The 23,683-nt window shown below is 43.6% G+C and overlaps 1 protein-coding gene across 1 annotated transcript in view; it reads right to left on the reverse strand.

Annotated features, from left to right (window-relative positions):
* The window catches only part of ATP8B4 (ATPase phospholipid transporting 8B4 (putative)), a 117,508-nt gene that overhangs the window by 83,993 nt on the left and 9,832 nt on the right, over positions 1-23,683 (reverse strand). Inside the window, exons 4-7 of the mRNA XM_083586279.1 lie at positions 23,338-23,396; positions 17,320-17,433; positions 15,320-15,418; positions 8,436-8,497 (exon numbers count right to left, since the gene is read on the reverse strand). Of these exons, the coding sequence (XP_083442405.1) occupies positions 8,436-8,497; positions 15,320-15,418; positions 17,320-17,433; positions 23,338-23,396 (334 nt within the window). The remainder of the gene's footprint in view (positions 1-8,435; positions 8,498-15,319; positions 15,419-17,319; positions 17,434-23,337; positions 23,397-23,683) is intronic.

The following is a 23,683-nucleotide window of genomic DNA, read 5'->3' on the forward strand; positions in this document are numbered from 1 at the left end:
TGGCCAAAGTATTGGAGCCTCAACTTCAGGATCTGTCCTTCCAGTGAGCACTCAGGGCTGATTTCCTTAAGAATGGATAGGTTTGTTCTTCTTGCAGTCCATGGGACTCTCAAGAGTCTCCTCCAGCACCATACTTCAAAAGCATCAATTCTTCGGCGATCAGCCTTCTTTATGGTCCAGCTCTCACTTCCATACATCGCTACTGGGAAACCATAGCTTTAACTATACAGACCTTTGCTGGCAAGGTGATGTCTCTGCTTTTTAAGATGCTGTCTAGGTTTAAGTGACTACAGTAAATTTCATGATGTGGGTTACTCTACAACAAGGTGATCAGGGTCATTTATTTTTAGTTAGTTAGTTTTTTCAATCCACTTGTTCTATAGAAAAGCAGCTTACATATTTATAGAACCATGAGAAATGCCCTACACCATCATTTGGCCTGGTCATTTGGCTTATACATCGGACGACTTTCGCTTTAATTTCAATCCAAGTACATGCTGTCCCGGAAAGTTTTCAGCTGCAGCATTTTCATCTAGAGCCAGAATGCCCCTATTCTTCCATGCCTATTCTCTTCTGCTTTTTATCTCGCTCGGTGCAGAAAACTGTATTAGTGGTAGCAGACACACAGCCTAGTTCCTGGCATCTAAACAGCTGTGTGTGCAACATGACGCAAACTGTTTTAAGCAAATAGGCCTCCAGTATTGACTGTGGCTGTGCACACAACATACTTTCAAAGCACATTTAAAGCACATCTCTGCTCCCCAAACAAATCCTGGAAACAGTAATTTGTGAAGGGCGTTGGAACTGTAGCTCTGTGAGTAGACTACAATTCCCAGGATTCCTGAGGGACTGTGCTTTAAATGTATGGTGTATATGCACTTTAAATATACTATAGATTGTAGAAAGTTCTTTGTTTTCTAATTGCATTTTGACACTTCTTCGGATACTTATTGCAACCAAATTTTGCACAATGGTTTCTGAGATCAAGGAACAGGTTTTCATCTTATGCTTGGATACAAGAAACTGGGCTCTCCGAATACAGCCTATGAAGTAATTTGGTGATAATATCTCTGGTCTGTTACCATAATAAATCAATTCATTCATTCGTTTGGTGATAAGTTTCTTTCTGCTTCTAGGAGGGAAAGCAAATGTATGGAGGAATCAGCTCAAAACATCAATAATCACACCTCCACACATGCCAAAAACATAGGATGCATACCAAGTGCATAAAAAATAAATAAAAGTTCCAGTGATGTTTGGAAGTACACTAAATCATCCCTCTTGGGTAAGACTCCTGCTCTCCTTTGAGTTTGTTTTGTAATAACACTCAACATGATGTTGGTGTACTGCAATAAGGTTGTTGTTTTTTAGAGACTCAAACAGTATGCTCTCTCTTGACCTTCTCTAGCCCAGGGTGATTGGATAAAAGGCTCACTTGGGACTTCTGAAGGCTAAACTAATGTAGCCTTGTGTATTGGTACCAGGCCTGGTCAGAGAATTCCCTTCCGTAGGGAGTAATATTGTTCTGTGCTAGTGTTTTTGAAGTCCTGAATTCTTGAAAACACATCTTGATAATCTGGTGGAGCTTGTTTTCTAGGCCATGAGTACTTTGAGGTTGTTTATTTATTAGTCTTACTATTACCTGCCAACGATGCTATAATAAGAATATTTCATCCTATTACAATAGAGTGATGATCTCTGCCTATATGGAAAGATTTTTGGCAGAAGGTAACTGAAACTATCAACAGAACTGTACAGAACAACCTTATATTTACAGAGCAAAGTATCCTCTTGAATTATATACCCAGCACATGCAACCTTACAAAAGGACAATATGAGTGGACTCTCCATGCCTTTACAACAGCAAAAAGACTGATCCTGATGAATTGGAAAAATGAAAATGTGTCTCCCTTTCACAATTGGATTGAAGACTTATACAAACTCACAACATATAAACAACTTGCAAATAAATGCAGACTTGCCATAGACAAATTCAATGATATTTGGAATCCATTCTTACAAATACTATAATAGGTTAAGATCTGGTAAAGTACAATAACAACCTTGTAAAATATACAGTTTTGGGTTTTCCTCCACCCCCCTTAATTTTCCCTTCTACATGGGTTCTGTTTCTCTTATTCTCTCTTTTATTTACGTCTCACCATGTTTAGTGCACATATAGGTAAAGGTAAAGGGACCCCTGACCATTGGGTCCAGTCGTGGCCGACTCTGGGGTTGCGGCGCTCATCTCGCTTTATTGGCCGAGGGAGCCGGTGTTTATCCGCAGACAGCTTCCGGGTCTTCTGGTGAACCAGAGCAGCGCACAGAAATGCCATTTACCTTCCCACCGGAGCGGTACCTATTTATCTACTTGACTTTGACATGCTTTTGAACTGCTAGGTTGGCAGGAGCAGGGACCGAGCAACAGGAGCTCACCCCGTCGCGGGGATTCGATCCGCCAACCTTCTGGTCGGCAAGTTCTAGGCTCTGTGCTTTAACCCACAGTGCCACCCGCGTCCCTGAATGCAAGGAAACACACTGGTAAAACAGCACCCAGCAGGTTTGAACCCTATCTGCTGACATAATCCAGTGACATCAGCTGATTGACAGGTTTCTGTGGTTTGGGGAAAACGGCCTCATGGGCTGAATTGGACCCCCTGGCAAGCCAAGACTGGCCCCATGTTCTTCCCTCCTAACTTAAAAGAAAATAAGAGGCCAGGTGCATCTCAGTAGTGAAGGAGTTCATCATGCGAGGAGCCACCACTAAAAAGCCCCCACACCTCATACATAAGGCATCACCTGCTGGTCTAAAAAGCATTTAAATCTCTCTTTTCCTCCATCAGGGGACTCAAGGCTGTATACACAGGTTTCCAAAGGTGGTTTTCTACCCCAGCACTGACAAGACCCAGGCCTGCTTAGTTTTGTGCTGAATTTTGTGTCTTCAGAAGACAATTCCCTTTCCCCATTGTATTGAACAATTAAGCAGCTCAGCTTATGTTACCTCCTCATAATGCTGCCTCGTGACCTTTAAAACCAAAGATATCCTGATGGGGAAAGATGTGCAGAATATATTCAAATGCCACAGTGAACTGCAAATAACATCAAAATCCTTTGATGCGTTATAGTGCACATATAGTTGTGTACTTTTTGAACTTTCAGTAAAGATGTTTAAAGGGGGGGGGGATAAAGATCTCTGCCTAATAAAGTGCTGACTACAACCCAGAATATGAAACGAAAATCACATCCTGGTTTGATTGATATACGGGTTTGTGGTAAGATACTAAACCATGGTTTCCCAGTTCAGATATAGCAGGAAACTGTGGTCTAATGTTATGGCAACAGATAGACAGGGAGCACAGCAACATAATAGTCTAATACAGGGGTCAGCAACCTTTTTCAGCTGTGGGCCGGTCCACCGTCCCTCAGACCATGTGGTGGGCCGGACTATATTTTGGGGGGGAAATGAATGAATGAATTCCTATGCCCCACAAATAACCCAGAGATGCATTTTAAATAAAAGGACACATTCTACTCATGTAAAAACACGCCAATTCCTGGACTGTCCATGGGCTGGGCTGAGAAGGCGATTGGGCCGCATCCAGCCCCTGGGCCTTAGGTTGCTTACCCCTGGTCTAATAGAACAAGATTGTTATGTCTGCTTCTTGTTGCTTTTATAATTTTGTGGCTTTTAGCTTATTTTTTTAATAATGATGTTAATTGTTTTATCCATTTTGCAAACCATCTTGAGAATATGATTGAGAGGGTAGTGTCGTAATACATAAATAAAAGAAAATGAATGTCTGAAAAAATGCCTGTGAGTTAATTCTCCTTGCCATTTACCTTGCTGTGCCAAAAGTGACCGAGAGAACAGGGCCATTTTCTATACCCAGGAAAGCTCCAATACATTCCTTTTTTCTTTCTTTCTTTCTTTCTTTCTTTCTTTCTTTCTTTCTTTCTTTCTTTTTTTTTGGCTTGTGTAATCTGAAAACTTTTCACATTTCATGGCAGGAATTGCAGATTTGCAGCTGACTTTATAGTTGACAGGGGACTGTAGCCAATCATGGCTGCATTTATTAGCATACATATATGAAATCAGGGATTTCACATTCACACATGACATCTTTAAGTGTACAATCAACATAAAATGAAGTGTACACCTTAAAAAGGCCGTGCCTTAATTCACCCGTACTCTGACGGTCTTTGAAAAACTCTATGCCAAAAAGCATATTAGATATTGCACAATGATGGACAGTGCATCATCACAGCCATTAACAGATTCTTCTTTTAAAAAAGAATCTGTGTTTGTTACAGCTGCAGTATGTTAATGCTATATTTACAATCTTAAATCCCATTTCAAACAAATGAAATCTCAGAAAATGATGTTTATTGCTAAACATTCTATTCAAAACAACCTAAAATAGAAGCTTAGAGTTCAGTTTAAAGAAAGATCATCTCTGTCATATTCAAAGCTGGGATCAACATTCCTCACTTCTATGTTAGTTTCGCAAAGCACAGAGTTGCAGAAAAAATGTGCAGGTTTGGTGTCACCATCTACAAGCCAACACACTGCAAAGGAGACCCATTAGCACCTTACAAATGCACAGAAATTTACACGCCTGTAGTTCAGGTGTGGGGAATCTTTGGTCCGCCACAGGTTGCTGAACTACAACTCCCATCAGCCACAGCAAGCATGGCCAGGGATGATGGGAGTTGTAGTTCAACAACACAGAGAGCCAAGGATACCCCACACCTGGGAGCCAGTGTGGTGTAGTGGTTAAGAGCGGTAGACTCGTAATCTGGTGAACTGGGTTCGCTTCCCCGCTCCTCCACATGCAGCTGCTGGGTGACCTTGGGCCAGTAACACTTCTCTGAAGTCTCTCAGCCCCACTCACCTCACAGAGTGTTTGTTGTGGGGGAGGAAGGGAAAGGAGAATGTTAGCCGCTTTGAGACTCTTTCGGGTAGTGATAAACCGGAATATAAAATCCAAACACTTCCTACTGTGGATGTACAGAACCAGCCAGACTATGCCATGGCTAAGCTGAATAGGAAATAATCCTCATAGCTCACTACAGAATAAAAGTGGGTCGAGCCACTTGGCGTTCACAGATTTCTCAGACTAACAAAGTTGCCCATTGCTCATTAAAAAAAAGTTGTGCATAATGTCATTTGTCAACTTGCAGGGAGATATTTTCTGTTCCAAAAGAAGAAAGGAAAAGTACAAGAAAGAAAATTGTTCATAATGATCTCCCCAGCATGCATCCTATTTACTTCAAATTTCACTTGTATGAGGCATAAGATATAATTGCAGCTATGACAACATTAAAAAGTTACGAACAGACTGCTTCTCATTATTGCTCCATGTGCGACTTGCATGTGTCACTAATAAAAACATGATGATATTTACTGGGGCACCAATTGCCAAGGCGTTCTTGAGTAGAGTTCTGAAAGGGAAACTTTGGCCACCCCTCTGTTTGTCATTTACCCACACATTTGGTGTTAATATTCTTTAGGCTGATTAACATGTGTATGTATATCGCTCATGATTTCAACACTCAACGTTGTATTCCTACATTCAGCTGAATTGTGAGAATGTGTCGTTTGTTGAAAGCTGCAAGGATGAAAGTGATGTCAATGTATCACTGGTGCAGAGTCCCATATTAGAATGCTACCATATAGCAAAAGCTCCATGCATGTAGAAAGCTAGCACATCAGGGGGAAAGTTTTAGTATATCCTCCGCAGTGATGTTCTAATTTTTATCTCTGTTTGTAAGCACCTGCATTTTGAACTGGCATAATCCAGAATTCTGTCACTACAGACCATCATCCAATTTTGCCATGGGTATACAGTCATACCTTGGTTGATGAATGCCAGTTGAATGTTTTGGCTCCCGAACACTGCAAACCCAGAAGTGAGTGTTCTGGTTTGCGAACTATTTTTGGAAGCCAATCAGAAGCTGTGCCTTGAAAGTCGAACATTTTGGAAGTCGAATGGGCTCCCAGAACGGATTCCGTTCAGCTTCCAAGGTACAACTGTAGTAGACTATGGCCCTTCTTTCCAGGGGCTTTCCAAACACAGTCAATCTGTACAACAATCCCAAGACTACATTTGGTTTCAGTCTGCTAATTCCTATCCTCCATTCCATCGCTAAAGAGTTCTGACTGATGCTTCCCAAATCTCTACACTCAGGTGGCAATCCTCATTCTCAGGGTTAGATTGAATGAGACAACTCTCCTGATCCAATCCATTACACAGAGGGAAGAGTGTATGTGTCCGGCTGGCTCCTTCTCACCCACCTGGCATGCACAGGTGGGGACTAAATGCCTGAATACCAGCTACAAATGTACATATGCAGGTTAAAAAAGCACATGCTTTTCTTTATTTTATTTAAAAGCATTTTAATACAGTGGTACCTTGGGTTACAGACAATTCAGGTTACAGAGTCCGCTAACCCAGAAATAGTACCTTGGGTTAAGAACTTTGCTTCAGGATGAGAACAGAAATCGTGCTCCGGCAGCACGGCGGCAGCGGTAGGCCCCATTAGCTAAAGTGGTACCTCAGGTTAAGAACAGTTTCAGGTTAAGAACAGACCTCCAGAACGAATTAAGTTCTTAACCCAAGGTACCACTGTACTTTAAAATCTCTAAGTGGTAGGTAGAAGGTAAAGGTAAAGAACACTTGGATGGTGTCAAAGGCAACTATGGGCTTGCCGCGCTCATCTCGCTTTCAGGCCAAGGGATCCAGTGTTTGTCCACAGAAAGCTTTCCAGGTCATGTGGCCAGCAGGACTAAACTGCTTCTGGCACAATGGGACACCGTGACGGAAGCCAGAGCACACAGAAACGCCGTTTCCCTTTGCGCCGCAGTGGTACCTATTTATCTACTTGCACTTACTGATCAGAGTTCAAGGGCACATTCCAGCCGGGCAAAAATAGTAACATAGGAAGCTGCTTTATACTGAGTCAGGCCATTGGTCCATCTACCCTATCAATTGTTTGTCGCTAACTGGGAGCATCTTTCCAGGGCTTCAGGCAAGAGATTTCTCCCAGTCCCACCTCCTGCATGAGCACAGATGCTCTACCATTCAGCTATGGCCCTTCCTCCAGCCCTAAAGGATGGGTTTGCTATAAGAATTTTAAGGTCTCAAATATAGCATAAATATTCATAAATGCACATGTATATAAATATATGAACCTTGTATCTGAAATAGTATGGGAGAGCAATCCTGGAGCCATTTTGACTCTCCCAATGACCTCAAATATTCCTCTGCGGTAAGGGAGGCAAATGAGGAAAGCCTTCCCACTGTCCTTTTGCTTGCAAATCCTGTCTTAATAATAATAATAATAATAATAATAATAATAATAATAATAATAATACAATTTTGGTTTTTTAAAATTAAATTAAATTAATTAAAATTTTATTTATATCCCGCCCTCCCCAGCCGAAGGACGTATTTGTGTATGAATAGGGTGAGCCTGTGACCTGCATTCAGGAACTAAAGTATTTACCATCACAATAGAATGACCGGACTGCCCTGGTAATGTAATCAGTGACCATTATCGGGTATCCTGGCAGGCAGGATTTCTGCTGTAGACAGCCTCCCTCTGTGATGTATGTATGATGTTTTGGGGTGGTGGTCTTGGGCTACAGGGTGGGCAATTTCAAAAGTGTATATAAGGGCTTGTGCACCATTGTTCGGGGTTCTCCTCTCTCCTGCATGTGGTGAGTGGGGACCCTGTCGCAACAGTTCCTTGAATAAAGATCAGGCTTACTATCAGCTTTGCTTCTGAATATACTCTGGTTGGCCTCTATTACTTTCTCCTATCAACAGGGAACCCATTTAAGGACTCTATACAGGCTCTGGAATACCTTATAAGGGAAAGGGAGCAGTTTTTCTTATAACAGGTTGGTACGTGCCAACCACAGAGCCTAGGGCTTGCCGATCGGAAGGTCGGCAGTTTGAATCCCCACGACGGGGTGAACTCCCGTTGTTCGGTCCCTGCTCCTGCCCACCTAGCAGTTCAAAAGCATGTCAAGTGCAAGTAGATAAATAGGTACCACTCCAGCGGGAAGGTAAACGGCTTTTCCGTGTGCTGCTCTGGTTCGCCAGAAGCGGCTTAGTCATGCTGGCCACATGACCCGGAAGCTGTCTGTGGACAAACGCCGGCTCCCTCAGCCTATAGAGAGAGATGAGCGCACAACCCCAGAGTCGTCCGCGACTGGACCTAATGGTCAGGGGTACCTTTACCTTTACGTGCCTGGGAAAAGCTGCTGCGGCTGAGGGCAGAAAAGACTGGAAGGCCATGTGAGACTCCCCACCCCTGTTTTAATACTTCAATGTCAGGATTCTGCATTTTAACAAATGCCTAGTAATTTCCATAACTGTCTACTGGCAAGAGATATTGCATGCGGAAAATTATAAAGGCTTGCTTCTTACTTGCCATCAATGAGTACTTGAGCCTGCCGGTTGTTCACCTGGTTGTCACTTTTGTGGCGAAACTGCAAAGGGTTAAAAGGAAGAAGAAAAAACAGGCCCAGGTAAGTGTGGTACACAGTACTCTGCAATTAGGTTCCAGCCAGACTACGTCTTTTAAATGAAGTTGACTTGCAGCAGAATGTAAACAAGCTGCTTGGAACAGGAAAGTAAAATGGACTTAGCTAGGGGTTCCATTTGCAGATTTCCACATTGCTGTTTTGCAAGCCAGGAGCAGAAATGTAAGGACAAATATAAATCGTTTTCCAGATGTTTCTTTACGGGCTTTCCTGAGCGATGAGCGAGACTGAGAGTTGAAGTGAGGAGGCGACATCAAGGGAAGAATGCCGGAAAAGCCCATAGCTCAGGAGCACAAAATTAGGAGCTGCGTGGGAATGTTCTTTATCTGTTTATTGATCTGCAATATTTCTTATCCACACTTCTCCATAAGATCCCAGGGTCAGATACAGGAAGAGAAAATAGGGTTAAAAACACAGATAACAGCATTACAATTCTAAAATGCGTAAACCCTTTCCAAACAAAGCAGAACAATATAAATTCTTCCCCATACCCAAAAAAGGTGCGCCCACAAAACACGTTAAGTGTAAAGAGGTGTGTCATCAGAATATGGCAGAAGTTGTACAATGAAGATGGTAGATGCACTTCTGGGGAGAAGGGGTCCCACAATTCAGGGACCATCCTGAAAATTAGAGCCTTTTGCCCTCGTGATATATTGCAGAGCTGCTGCTTAAAGCTTTAGGAAGTTAAATGTGAAAAGACTGGGGAGAAAATTGCTCCCCAAAGTGCTGTTTCCAGAGTGGGCAAACTCTAGCGGCTTCCCTTTTCTCAACTTGAACTTTCAGACACATTTATTTCATCTGTGAATCACTTCCCATGAGGCATCCCAAAGCAATTTGCAATATAACAAAAACACATATAAAACACTTACAAATGTTAAAAACAGCTAAAACAATTGCACATACAGCCTGGTCAAACTGGCCAGCTTGTGGTCAACTGTAAGCAACAATAGTCCTCATGGCCAGTTCACAGCTTTTTGCTGCCTGAGGCCAGGCAAAAGTTGGCAGCCTCATCTATCATGGAGCATGGTACCCAAAGCAGGTCAATGTATTTGGGCACCTAATGCAGAAAACAATAATAATCAGGAATCTTTGCTAGCTAAGGAGTAAGGTCTACTCATGAGGGCACTACTCTCAAGGGCACCATCTAGCAGGTGGAGACATGAGGCCCCCAAAAAAAATTCAAGGAGGGAGCCGGGACCTCTCAATATCCCAGAGCCACAGCAGCTCCATTGAACCTACCCACACCTGTGGCCGGCCCCATTGGGAGCTCTCCTGTAGCTGTGACAGGCCCACTGGACCTACCCACAGCCACAGCAGGCCCCCTCAGGCCTCCCCATGGCTGTGGAGAGTCCCATCGGACCTCCTCCTGCCATGAGATGCCAGACACACATACACACACACAGGGAGAGAGAGAGAGAGAGAGAGAGAGAGAGAGTTGGGCAGAACCCAGTGTGTGTGACTCCTCATGTGTAGTTTGTTACTCTGAATGAAGTCTTAGCTTTTGGACAGGCACTCTAGCACCTAACTACAGCCTGATGTTGTTGCTGCTGCTTCGGCGATCCCTCGTAGCCGAGTAAGATTGTCTTCCATAAACATGGTTTTAACAGTGAGTCCGTAAGTGACACTGGAGGCCAGTTCTGGATCCACACGTCCTTCCACAGTGGGGACATAGGTTTCCAGGCAGGAGTTGATCATGGTGAGGGTTTGCCAAGTGTGCCTTCCTCTTAGCACGCTTCTCCCTTTTGTCCTAAATTCGAATGTCTTTAAACCCATGTCACCTTTGGTGTTCTCCAATTAGAGCGCTCGCAGGCCAGTGTTTCCAAGTTTTCAGGGTATATACTACATTTATTTTAGATTTGCCATGAGAGAGTCTTTAAACCTCTTTTGTTGATCACCAGCATTATGCTTTCTGTATTTTAAGTTCGGAATAGAGTAGTTGCTTTAGAAGATGATGATCAGGCATCTGCACAACATGACCAGTCCAACGAAGTTGATGTTGAAGAATCATTGCTTCGACACTCGTGATCTCTGCTTCTTCCAGTACACTGGCATTAGTTCATCTGTCTTCCCAAGCAATGTATAAAAATGTTCGGAGACACGGTCGATGGAATCTTTCGAGGAGTTGCAGATGGTGTTTATAAGTGGTCCATGTTTCACAAGCATACAGTAAGGTTGGTAGTACAATAGCTTTATAAACAAGCATTTTGGTTTCCCTGTGAATGTCCCAGTCCTCAAACTCTCTACAGCCTGATGCTAAACCTTCATGTGCCAGTGCTCTCTTGGGCTTGGGCATGGCTCAACTTCCATGTCTGCCTCTGAGCCCTCAATAGCAGCCAAATGGAACTGAAGTACCATAATGCCCAACAGTCCTGGTTCTGCCTCACTGTTGCCTAACCTCACCTGTCCTTCAGTATCATGTGTAGGGAATCTTTGGCCCTCCAGATGTTGCTTAACTACAGCTCTCATCAACTTCAGCAAGCATGGCCAAGGCCCAAGGATTGTGGAAGTTGTTGTTCAGCACGATCTGGAGGACCAAAGTTTACCTGCACCAGTTCCATATGTTTCCCTTCTGGAAGGATGAGGTCCTCCTCTGAAGTAGACTCCTTTAGTGGGTGCCTGATATGCACCATCGAAAGAAAGAAAGAAAGAGAAAGAAAGAAAGAAAGAAAGAAAGAAAGAAAGAAAGAAAGAAAGAAAGAGGACCCACAAGGTAACCAAGAATTACTCAGGCACAATGTGAAGTCTTCTTGCAAGCAAGAATTGATGGACAGATGCAGGCTGATGAACCATTGAGACACTAATCACTCAAGCAGCCGCCAGTTTAGTTGTTGACTGCAAGGCCTTCATTTCTATTGCTTTGCAAGATCAAAGGTTTGCCCTGCTGCAATGCCAAAGAATATTTCGCAAAACCACAGAACTGTTTCCCACTGGAGTCAAGCCAGTGGATGCGAAAGAAAAATAACCCCACCTTCCTCAGTTTTAGCTCCACGTTGCTCATCTGCCCTAGAACCTTACTAAATATTATCAGAATATGATGCAAGATCTTTTTAAGAAGAAAGACATTTAAGAATTTTCTTAAAAACCAAACGTCTGTTTCTTCCACTACCCACTGTTGTCTGGAAATGCCCTGGCAAAGAAAAAGACCAAGAATCCCCCCCCCCAATTATTTTTTTACTTTTAATGGTTTCCTCTAACTCGCTTCAATTTGATGTATGTTTATTAATGGAATCCTCAAAGCCCCAGGGAGGATTCAGTGAATAATTCAAGTTTCTTCATCTCCCGCTGAACTGTTTCACAACATCCAAAAACTCCCAGGGAAATCTCCCAATGAAATGCCTGTTTTTGCAGAACTCCTACCCTGGTGCAAAAAACCAGAACACCCTCCAAACAAACCCAGAAACTTGCTGAACGACAGCTCCCACCAGGCCCAGCAAGCTTGGTCAATGGCCTAAGAGTTGTAATTCAGCAACAACTGGAAGACCAAAGGTTACCCCCACCTGCTATAGACTATGACTCCGTCTGAACTTATATATATATATATATACATACACACACACACACATTTGTATTGGTTTTTTTAAGATATCATTTCCTTTTTTAAAAAATAATATTTATTAAAGATTTTCTAAAATTATACAAAAGGGAAAAAAAAGACAAAACAGAAAAATAGAAAGAAAAAATACATCCATCATTCTCAAATTTTTAACTTTCATTACCTTCTTTCTTTGACCTCCTCCTCCTCCCCTTTCTTGTATCCTGGTTAATAATTATCACAGCAAATCCTTTCCATAGTTCATAATATTTTGTCCTTACATTATCTTAATCTATTTTCATCTTGTCTTATAGCAAACCTTAAAACTTAAAACTTAAATCTTATTTTTACCAACTTCTCATAACCATATCATTAACCTAATTCTTTAAGCATTTTTACTAGAACCAAGTAGTTCCATTTCAACATTTTTCTAGCATTCATCAATTATTTTAAAACAGTCCTAATGATAAAAGAAAAAAAAAGTAAAACAATCCAATCTTCATCCAGCGTCCCTTCCTCCTGGTCCCGGATTTTGTCAGTCCTTTTTATCCCATTAATCTAGCGCATTAACCTGGTATCCTTATATCCGAGGCCCTCAAGTCTCTTCCATGTCCCTTCCGCGACTCTTCTTCATATTTTCCTTTCACTCGTGGGAACTCCAGCTCATTTCCAACAATCATTTAACATAACTTCTTATCTTATACAATATTGTGACTTCCATCAGCAACTTCTGAAGATTTTCCGTTCTTTATCCGTTCTGCATTTCTTAATTTATCTATTACTTTTAATTGTCCTTAACTAATAATTCTCATCATCATCATCATCACAATTTATTATTTGTACCCCGCCCATCTGGCTGGGTTTCCCCAGCCACTCTGGGCGGCTTCCACAGAAACCAAAAATACACTAAAATATCACACGTTAAAAACTTCCCTGAACAGGGCTGCCTTAAGATGTCTTCTGAATGTCAGGTAGTTGTTTATCGCTTTGACATCTGATGGGAGGGCGTTCCACAGGGCGGGTGCCACTACTGAGAAGGCCCTCTGCCTGGTTGCATGTAGTTTTGCTTCTCGCAATGAGGGAACCGCCAGAAGTCTTTCTCATCATAGTCTTTCTTGCAATGTTTCAAATAATCCTCTTTACAGAACTTCTTGCAATCCTACTAGCGTAATCTGTTTATTACAATTGCATTTCAAATAGTTCAAATACTTACTCGTCTTCTAAGAATCTCTGATCCTGCAGGTTTCGAATCCTTCCTGTTAATTTGTCTAATTCTGCATAGTCCATTTATTTCATTTGCCATTCTTCTTTCGTCAGTAATTCTTGACTCCATCTGAACTTCATCTGCACTACTGAGTTCCCTTTGAATGCAGTATCCTGGCTGATCCCAGCAGGCTTGCTCTGACCGCCACTCAGCTGATCCGTGGGGAAAGCAAAACTCCTTTGCCAACACACAATCAGAAGCACATTTTAAGGCTCCCAATTGTGCATTGGCAACTGTAGGCCTATCTCTCCCATGCCTGATTTCACTCATGGCATCAGGTGCAGGACAGGTGGGTGTGGTTTGGGGAAAACAGCCTCATGGGCCACACTGAAACCCTAAGTAGGTCTATGAGCTGCGGTAACTGTGCCCCTGTAGGACCAGGTGCGCAGCCTGGGAGTCATTTTGGACTCACAGCTGTCTATGGAGGCACAGGTCAGTTCTGTGTCCAGGGCAGCTGTCTGCCAGCTCCATCTGGTATGCAGGCTGAGACCCTACCTACCCACTGACTGTCTTGCCAGAGTGGTACATGCTCTGGTTATCTCTTGCTTGGACTACTGCAATGCACTTTACGTGGGGCTACCTTTGAAGGTGACCCGGAAACTGCAACTAATCCAGAATGCGGCAGCTAGACTGGTAACTAGGAGTGGCCGCCGAGACCATATCACACTGGTCCTGAAAGACCTACATTGGCTCCCAGTATGTTTCTGAGCACATTTCAAAGTGTTGGTGCTGACCTTTAAAGCCCTAAACGGCCTTGGTCCTGTATACCTGAAGGAGCGTCTCCATCCCCATCATTTAGCTGGACACTGAGGTTCAGCGCTGAGGGCCTTCTGGCAGTTCCCTCCCTGCAAGAAGTGAGTTTACAGGGAACCAGGCAGAAGGCCTTTTACAAAAACTATACCATTCAGTATTCCATTATTACATCCATCAAAACTGTTGAATTTATCTTAACAAGCCCTTACAGACGGCCTTTCTTGAAGTGAGACAATAACCTATTCCACTTTTTTTTAAAAGACCAACACAGCCACCCCCACCCCTGGTAGGGGGTTTGTGTAAAAAGGAAGGAAGGACCAGGCTGGTCTTTCATTGTGGGTGTATTCTGCAACATGTTCTTTACACAACAGTAGTACGTTTGTGGTAGATTTATTCTGGTTTACTTTGTTCTGCAATGCTACCACAGTAGTGTTTTTTGGAGGTGCTATAGCACAAGAAAAGCCGGCCAAAAATAAACCACAACATTTACGGCATAAGAAGTGACATTAAACACTTGTATTTTAATGGTGATTTTTTGGACATAGTGGAGATGTAAAAGATTTGGATTATTATAAGAGATGCAGGAGGAAATGATTAACAATAGGACCCGCGAAGGTGACAGCATCAGGAGCACAAATCATCCCACCTGCCCAATAAAAAAAGATGTCAGGAGGGAAACATACTCTATGATACATCATAACCATTTTTTCATCAGTATCTTTTTTTGTGCAAAAGTAGAAAGTTTTTGAGATTTCCACTCTTCTTAAAATAAAATAAGATACAGAGGGGAGAAAGACTGCATAACCTTGCAAACTAAAACTGTTATGTACTGAAGTTCTCACCCTGGGGCAGCAGGGGGATACTGTAGATAGTTATGCAAATAAGGGATCAAAAGTGACGTTCAGTGATTGGATAGTTTTAGAAAGTTGTTACAGTAACGTTGTACTGGAGCTCTATATAAGCAGGCTGACTGAGCCCTTCAGTTCAGTTCTGTTCTGGCCTGTGAATAAACAACAGCTGTTTTAAGAATCGCTGTGTCGTCTGATATGTTCGCCCACAACTTAACAAAAACCTTGCTGTGAATCCCACTGTCAAAATCAGTAGACAATGGTTAGGGTACAGATACAGAGGTGCTCTATCTTTTAGGCAGCCATCTTGTGATAGTGCATGCAATACAAAAATGGGGGGAGGGCACCAGTAAATTACTGCAAAGACTTACGTAGTCATCGGTGGCATCTTTGGCAGCTGTAATGGTTAAAACCAGCGCTAAAGGAACAATGGTAGCAAACCATGATAAGGAGGATACATCTGGAATCAACTGTAAGAGAACGATTAAAGGGTTTTTTGCGTGAGGACAAGTAATATTAAGAAAGCCTCCTATAGTTTCAAAGAAATCATAGAATTCTATGAATTCACCAATTCACAGAAATTGGTGAAATGCCAATTTTCACCTAGAGAGTGAGCTTGTGTACATACCGTACATTTAAAGCGCACCACACACCCAGAAGAATAATGGGTACTTTAGGTCCGTTCACCTTTTATCCGGTGGGCGGCATTGCGCCCAGTCAACCGAGCCTCAACAGTTTTCCGGCGTAGGGGTGGAGGTGTGCTGCCTCCCCTTACCTCACATCACAGCCGGCCATGTCATCTGTGCTGCGGACAGCCCTAGCCAATCTGCTGCCTGGGTGGGTTTGGCCGCAGGCCATTTAATGGTGGCACGGCCAGCCGGCACCCTCTTTCTCGCCCCTTCACCAGATCACCCTACCCACCCACCCTCTTTTCATGCTTTGCTCTGGTATGACCTTGCTATGGCAATAGTCGGCCGCCATGTTGTTTTTTCCACTTGGCAAATTGGCAGTGGCCATTTGGTTTTCGCCTACCTAGGAGCAATCATCACAACTTTTATGAGGTTAGGCATTGGGTGAACCTTTGTTTGGTTGGAGGGGAGGTCGTTGCCTCGCCTGCCGCTCCTCAGTCAGGGTATCCTGTTAAAGGGATCTGGGGTGTGAATATTATCCGAAGCCTGGACGTGGGCTAGGGCCATGCCACTACCCCAACAGCGACCCCTCGGGGTCCTATTTGATGTAACTCTATTTGATGTAACTCATAGGGCACCCCCTATTGGTGGTTTACCCTTAAGCGGAGACCCTGTAGACGGGCAGGAGTCAAGATATAGCCTGGCTTCACTCCAACGCCTAAGCCAAACAACTCAACATCTGTAACCAATGAAGTTGTGGCCTATTTGAACCCACAAACCAAAATACTCTGTGTCAGTGTGATTTATTGTTCTCCTGGGAACTTGGTTTGGGTGCCTTGGCACGCAATTGACCCCCTCACAGAGCTACAATTCCCAGCACCCTTAACAAACTACAATACCCGGGTCCTTTGGGGGATCATCAGCATCTAAAAGAGTGAGCAAGGTTGCAATAGCCACAGGTAAGTGATGGAGAGCAATAGGCCAAAGTTTGGCATAGCGAGATGTGGGAGTGGGATGGAAGAGGCAGGCTGGAAGTTGGGGACAGAGAGATATGTCTTATTCTGTGCTGGATCCTAAGCTGTGACTAACGGAGACACAAGGTCTTTTGGGGTGTTAATGCTGTAAGCCCCTCCACCCTCAGGTTGTAAATAAAACCGTATGTACTGAAGACACCAGTCTCCGCTGACCTTCATTCCAAGGAAACTGAACCCTGGATAAGGAATTGGAACCTCTGGAGCAGTGTTTCCCAAACTTGGGTCTCCCACTGTTTTTTTAGACTACAATTCCCATCATCCCTGACCACTGGTCCTGCTAGCTAGGGATGATGGGAGTTGTAGTCCGAAAACAGAGGGAGACCCAAGTTTGGGGACCCCTGCTCTTCACTCAGAGTCTCATCACTCAAAGATCAGGGTGGCACGTAATAATATACAGTAGTACCTTGGAAGCTGAACAGAATCCATTAAACTTCCGAAACATTCGACTTCCAAAGCGCAGCTTCTGATTGGCTGCAGGAAGCTCTTGCAGCCAATCAGAAGCCACGGAAGCCCCGTCAGACGTCCGGCTTCCAAAAGAACATTAGAAAACCAGAACACTCACTTCCGGTTTTCGATCGTTCAGTCAGGAGTTGGAACGTTTGACTCCCAAGGCGTTTGGGAGCCGAGGTACGACTGTACACAGTTTTCTCTTTTATAACCATTGCCATTTAATTTGCCTTTGAAATAAAAACAGATATTGAATATAACCTGTAAAATCAGGAGGAACACGAAGTAGGTGTTGGCAACCCGCTTGAACTGCTCAAACAAGTTGATAGGCAAAAAGGTCAGAACGTTGTACTTGGATGTTTGGATGCGATTGTTCTGAAAAATACGCCAGAAGGGGGGTGGGGGAGATTTAAAACTTATTAACACAGGAGAGCAAAAAATGTATACATTAAACAGAAAAGTCAGAAAATGTACCCTCATCCAACTCTACAATTTTTATGATTCTGCACCAAAGTTTGGCAACTGGCTAATGGTTATAGACTTAACGATAAACATAATAAAAATGTAATTCTTAATTTATGCATATACTATTTTGCATATAAAAAGCCAAAGCACTGAGCAATACAAAATTTACAAAATATATAATATATAAACTTTAATCATCATCATCATCATTTATAAAGTCCCTTAACAGCTAGTGTGAAGACTGCCGCAATATAGGGAAGGGTTAAATGTCCCCCTCCTGCTGTGGTTCTGATAAAAATTGGGGGGGGGTAGGAACAGTAGCAGAAACTGCTTATATTCTCTTGTTTGATTTCCATTCCTCAGACAAACATGTGAATTGTGGCAATTTCTGCTTCTGTTTCCCACAGAGCTCTCCAACATCCCTAATTACGAGTCCAGCATCATTTCCCCCAGATACCAGAGGTCAATTGTCAGAAGAAAGCCCGATTCCTGTATCACCAGAACATTCCTTTGCTAAAGCCGCCTCCTTTTCCTCCTGTTGGCAAGCCTCTGCCTTCAGAGAAGGAGCTTGACAACAAGCTGTACGCATACCCTCCAAAATTTCTCCGATGAAAATAGGGGTGTCCTAAGGAAAAACAAACCTAGACAGCATCTTAAAAAGCAGAGACATCACTTTGCCGACCAAGGTCCATATAGTTAAAGCTATGGTTTTCCCAGTAGTGATGTATGGAAGTGAGAGATGGACCATGAAGAAGGCTGATCACCAAAGAATTGATGCTTTTGAATTATGGTGCTGGAGGAGACTCTTGAGAGTCCCATGGGCTGCAAGAAGATCCAACCTCTCCATTCTGAAGGAAATCAGCTCACTGAGTGCTCACTGGGAGGACAGATCCTGAAGCTGAGACTCCAATACTTTGGCCACCTCATGAGAAGAGAAGACTCCCTGGAAAAGACCCTGATGTTGGGAAAGATGGAGGGCACAAGGAGAAGGGGATGACAGAGGACAAGATGGTTGGACAGTGTTCTCGAAGCTACCAGCATGAGTTTGACCAAACTGCGGGAGGCAGTGGAAGACAGGAGTGCCTGGCGTGCTCTGGTCCATGGGGTCACGAAGAGTCGGACACGACTAAACAACAACAACAAGGAAAATCAGGACATCCCAGGATCAAATTAGAAACTGGGATGGCTTCTGTAAATCTGGGACATCCCTGGAAAATAGGGACACTTTATCCCAGAGATGGAAAAAAGAAACTATCCCAACCAAGAAAGAATAGCAAACCAAGTTGATGGACTATGCCGAAATCCCAAAGTTAACTGGAAAGCTCTGGAACCAAGAAGACAAGAACTTTAAAAAGAGAATGGGGAAAAATTATAATTTATTTAGGAGACCATTGTAAGCAGATGAAAGCATTAGCAGGAATCTAATCTCACTTGCAAGGTAACAAAAATGATGGATAACTCGGATGGATAAAAAAACGTGGCTAATGGAAAGATATGCAGTTGTAAATGTTGATATTAGGACCCACAGAAGGGATTGGGGTGGGGGAGTCTTGAGATTCAGAGCAATCTCTTTATCTGGATTTGCAGTTGAATTTGTTGTATATTTATTTTCTTTTTAAAATCAAATAAAAATTACTTTAAAAAGAAGAAGAAAAGAAAGTAGGGACACTTGGAGGGTTTGTGTGTGTTGAGCCAGCGCAGACAGCTTAGACCAGGGGTCAACAACCTTTTTCAGCCGTGCGCCAGTCCACTGTCCCTCAGACCTTGTGGGGGGCCGGACCATATTTTTTTGGGGGGGAAATGAACGAATTCCTATGCCCCACAAATAACCCAGAGATGCATTTTAAATAAAATCACGCATTCTACTCATGTTAAAACACCAGGCAGGCCCCACAAATAAAAGCATGCTGATTCCCGGGCCATCTGCGGGCTGGATTTAGAAGGCGATTGAGCCGCATCCGGCCCCCGGGGCTTAGTTTGCCTACCCCTGGCTTAGACCCAAACCCCTTGGAGGAGTGGCTGTTTGTTTGCCCAATCCAGGGACTCCTCTAGCTTGATGTGCTAAAACTGAACCCGCTCAGCGCTTCAGTCCCAATGAGGCACATTACTTGTCGCATCAGCATCTTGGCAATCCTAGCCATATACATTCCACCTGCTGTCACTTTTATCCCTTGCCTAGCCTATGTGCTGCACTGATTTGAGCCACTCTTGTCAAAGATGAAGGGGATCTAAATGTAACCAATAACAGATTTTTATCAGGAAAATATATCCCAAAGCCAAATCTAGTGCGCCCCCCCCCCACTGTCTACTCCCTGGTAGCTCATAATAAATCCACCCAACCACTAGTTTCAGACTATACTATCTTGATGCTGTTTCTCATCTAAATAATCTAAAGCACTTTTAGGAAATTAAAAAAGACTATATCCATGATCAACAGTCGGACTTAAGGTTACGCAAAGCTTCCGCAGCCGAAATAAATGTCTAGACCTAGCAAAGTGCACAGATAATTGGCCTTACAGACTCACTTCGGGATTTGTCAGGAACAAACGCGGAAATCTGGCATTGGCTCAAGCGATAGTACAAAGAAATCTGCACATGTTATACGTGCTCAGGGTAGCCCCTGTCTCCAGAGTCGGCACAGTGATTTAATTTCCTTTAGGACATCTGGTCTTTTAATGGGAATGTAGTGATGTTGCATGAACCGGTTTTACAAGCTGCCTGGTATGGTGTGTTGCATAACAGACTTCAGACTCTATGGACTTGGTTCCAATCCTCGCTCAACAATGAAGCTTACTGGGTACATTGGTGTCTCCCAGCCACAAACTATGTCATGTAGTGGGGCAGGAGCGGGCTGTATATTGGGTTTCTGCAAGCTCATTAAAGGAAGTTGGGGTGCAAATGTAATGAATAATAGGTAAAGGACCCCTGGACAGTTAAGTCTAGTCAAAGGCGACTATGGGGTGCAGCATTCATCTTGCTTTCAGGCCAAAGGAGCCAGCATTTGTCCACAGACAGCTTTCCGGGTCATGTGGCCAGCATGACTAAACCGCTTCTGGCACAACAGAACACTGTGACAGAAGCCAGAGCACACGGAAACGCCGTTTACCTTCCCACTGCAGTGGTACCTATTTATCTACTTGCACTGGTGTGCTTTCAAACTGCTAGGTTGGCAGGAGCTGGGACAGAGCAACGGGAGCTCACCCCAGCACAGGGATTCAAACCGCCAACCTTCCAATCAGCAAGCCCAAGAGGCTCAGTGGTTTAGACCGCAGATATGAAGTGGTTTCAGGCCCCGAAGCAAGGACTTCAGGGCTTGCAAGGTGCTGCTAAGATAAAAGTCCCTTCCACCTTCATTTTAGCAGGGGATTCCAAGGAAAACCTCTTCCTCTGCATGGAATCCTGATGAGCAGAGCAGGATTTAACTCATCCACTCATCCTCTCACCTCAGTATGACTGCACACCCCTAATGGGAACAAGCACAGGCAGCCAACATGACTTTTAAAGAGAGAAGTGAATAAATAAAATTCACTGTGGCAGGGAATAGATTCCGTTTTCAGGATTCTCGTCTAGAGAATGAACAGATGAAATAACTTCCGAGAGGCTGGGTTTGTGGTTTTTCCCTGAAGTGTTGTGTACATTCGCCTTACTAAACTTGAAGTGACTTCCCTTTGAAAAGAGGTTGCAGCACTTGGGACTTCTTAGTTCAGAGAAAAAGTGAGTTAAGAGGTGAGATGATAAGAGGTGAGACGAAATAAGAGGTGAGATGACAGAAGTTTATAAATTTATTCATGGCTTGGAGAAAGTGGTACATGCCCTGGTTATCTCCCGCTGTCTGCAGCTTCAATCCCCGCATGGGACAGCTGAATATTCCTGTTGTTCTAGATCAGTGGTTCCCAACCTTTTTTGGCCATGCCCCACCTAAGCATCTCTAAAATCCTGATGCCCCACACACACCCTGTGACATATAATTCTTATTATTCAAAAAGTGAACTCCTAATAATAATAATAATAATAATAATAATAATAATAATAATTTATTATTTGTACCCTGCCCATCTGTCTGGGTTTCCCCAGCCACTCTGGGCTGCTTCCAACAAAGATTAAAAATACATTAAATGTCACACATTAAAAACTTCCCTGAACAGGGCTGCCTTTAGATGTCTTCTAAATGTCAGGTAGCTTTTTATCTCTTTGACATCTGATGGGAGGGCGTTCTACAGGGCGGGTGCCACTACCGAGAAGGCCCTCCACCTGGTTCCCTGTAGCTTTGTTTCTTGCAATAAGGGAACCGCCAGAAGGCCCTTGGCATTGGACCTCAGTGTCTGGGCAGAACGATGAGGGTCGAGATGCTCCTTCATTCTCGAAGTGCCCCCCTTAAAAATAAAATTACCCCACGTTGGGAACCACAGTTCTAGATGGTCCTCAGGATCCCTTCCACCTCTACAATTCTATGATACTTTTGATCAGCAAAAGGAGGGGAGGGTTTTTTCGGCAGAAAAGCTAGCTGACCTTAGCAGTTCACATTCGGCCTACAAGATTTTCAATCAAATAAGAAACATTAGAATAAATCTAAAAAATGCTTTGACTCTTAAAATGTCTGGCCAGTCCAGTCACAAAACCCAAATAAAAACAGAACCATTAATGCTGCAGTTCCCAACTGGTGGTCCATGGACTCCATGGGTTATGGGTAACCCACTCAGAAGGTCTGTGGCACCATGCACATAACCAGTGCTTTTTTCCTTAAAACAAATGTTTAGGGGTACTCTCATTTTGACTCAAGAAAATCACCATTTTATAGTTCAAATCAGGGAAAATTAATACAGTAAATCGGGTCCTCCCTTAAAGAGGGCTCGTGTTGTGGTGAGACCTGGCAACCAAACCCTGCGTTGTGGGTGGGTAAGATTGGATAGCCACAACACCCAATTGGTAGGTCCCTTGAAGCTGGGTGCAATCTGGCCAATGGGATGCAGTCCAAACGGTTCGAGGGACCTATTTATGCCCATGCACGTGACCCAGAGCTTCCTCTTTCGGCTCGTGCATTCGGAACACCCGCCCACCTCTCCCTACTTTTAGGGCTTGTGTGCTTGACCTTGCTATGCCGTCGTGTGTCGTCGGGACAGGGACACAGCAGGAATTTTCTCCACTTGGCTGATTGGCTGGTGCCATTTGGGTTTCGCCTGCCACGTAGCAAATCGTCACAACTTGTAAGGTTGCGGATAGGCTCTGGTTCAGGTGATAGGGATGGGAGAATGCTCTCGCCATCCCTATGTGAAGGGTATTCCGTTAAAGGAATCCAGGGACTCGATGGCTTGGTCAACCCCTGTGAGGCGGTTGTGCCCATGCCTGAGTCCAGGGGGGCATTTGGGTGGCGGAGATAGCCTATTCCTGGCTTTCTGCTTATCCAGGTGTTCACCCTTGGCTGACCTATGCTGGAACCCTGGGTCAGCGCTACCTGCATGGCAGGCAGCTAGTCGAACCAGAGCCTATGCAACCAGTCACTTACTGTAATCAATAAAGTTGTGGCCTAAATTCTGCCAAAAACCAAACCAAAATTTGAGTCTTGTCTGAATTTATTTAAGGAGGAGGTTTAAAGGTCTGAACACGCAAATGGACAAAAGGCAAAGATTCACAAAATGTTTAGGGGTATGCGTACCCCTGCGTACCCCCAGGGGAAAAAACCCTGCACATAACAAAAGCTACCATAGAGATATCAACATTTTCAAAAGTAGCTTGAAAAACAAGGAGTCTGCAATACTTAGCTAATTGGAAACCACTGACTGGTGGATGTTTCCACTATCAAAACACTGTACTTACTGCGTACTGAAATTTTTCATTATATTCACGATTATTGGCTTTCACTCTCCGCTTCTCCTCTGAAAAATTAAAACCCATGAAAGCATAAGAAGGCAAACCAGAGTACAGTTTCTGTAAAGAAAAGTTTTCTTATTGTTTCCTATTCTTCCATCCTTCCTTCCTTTTAAATAACTTTGTCAGTTGCTGGGCTGCCACTTCCATCAACCTCAGCCAGTTCCATGCTGGCTGGCACTGATGGGAGTTGTAGTCCACTACGACCGAAAGACACCTGGTTTGGGAAGGTTTGGGAAGGCTAATTTAAAAACTCAAATTGCTCTGCAAAAATAGTTTCGGTTTTCATTTCTCA

This window comes from Podarcis filfolensis, assembly GCF_964270895.1.
Source record: "Podarcis filfolensis genome assembly, chromosome: 14".
NCBI classification, from domain to species: Eukaryota; Metazoa; Chordata; class Lepidosauria; order Squamata; family Lacertidae; genus Podarcis; species Podarcis filfolensis.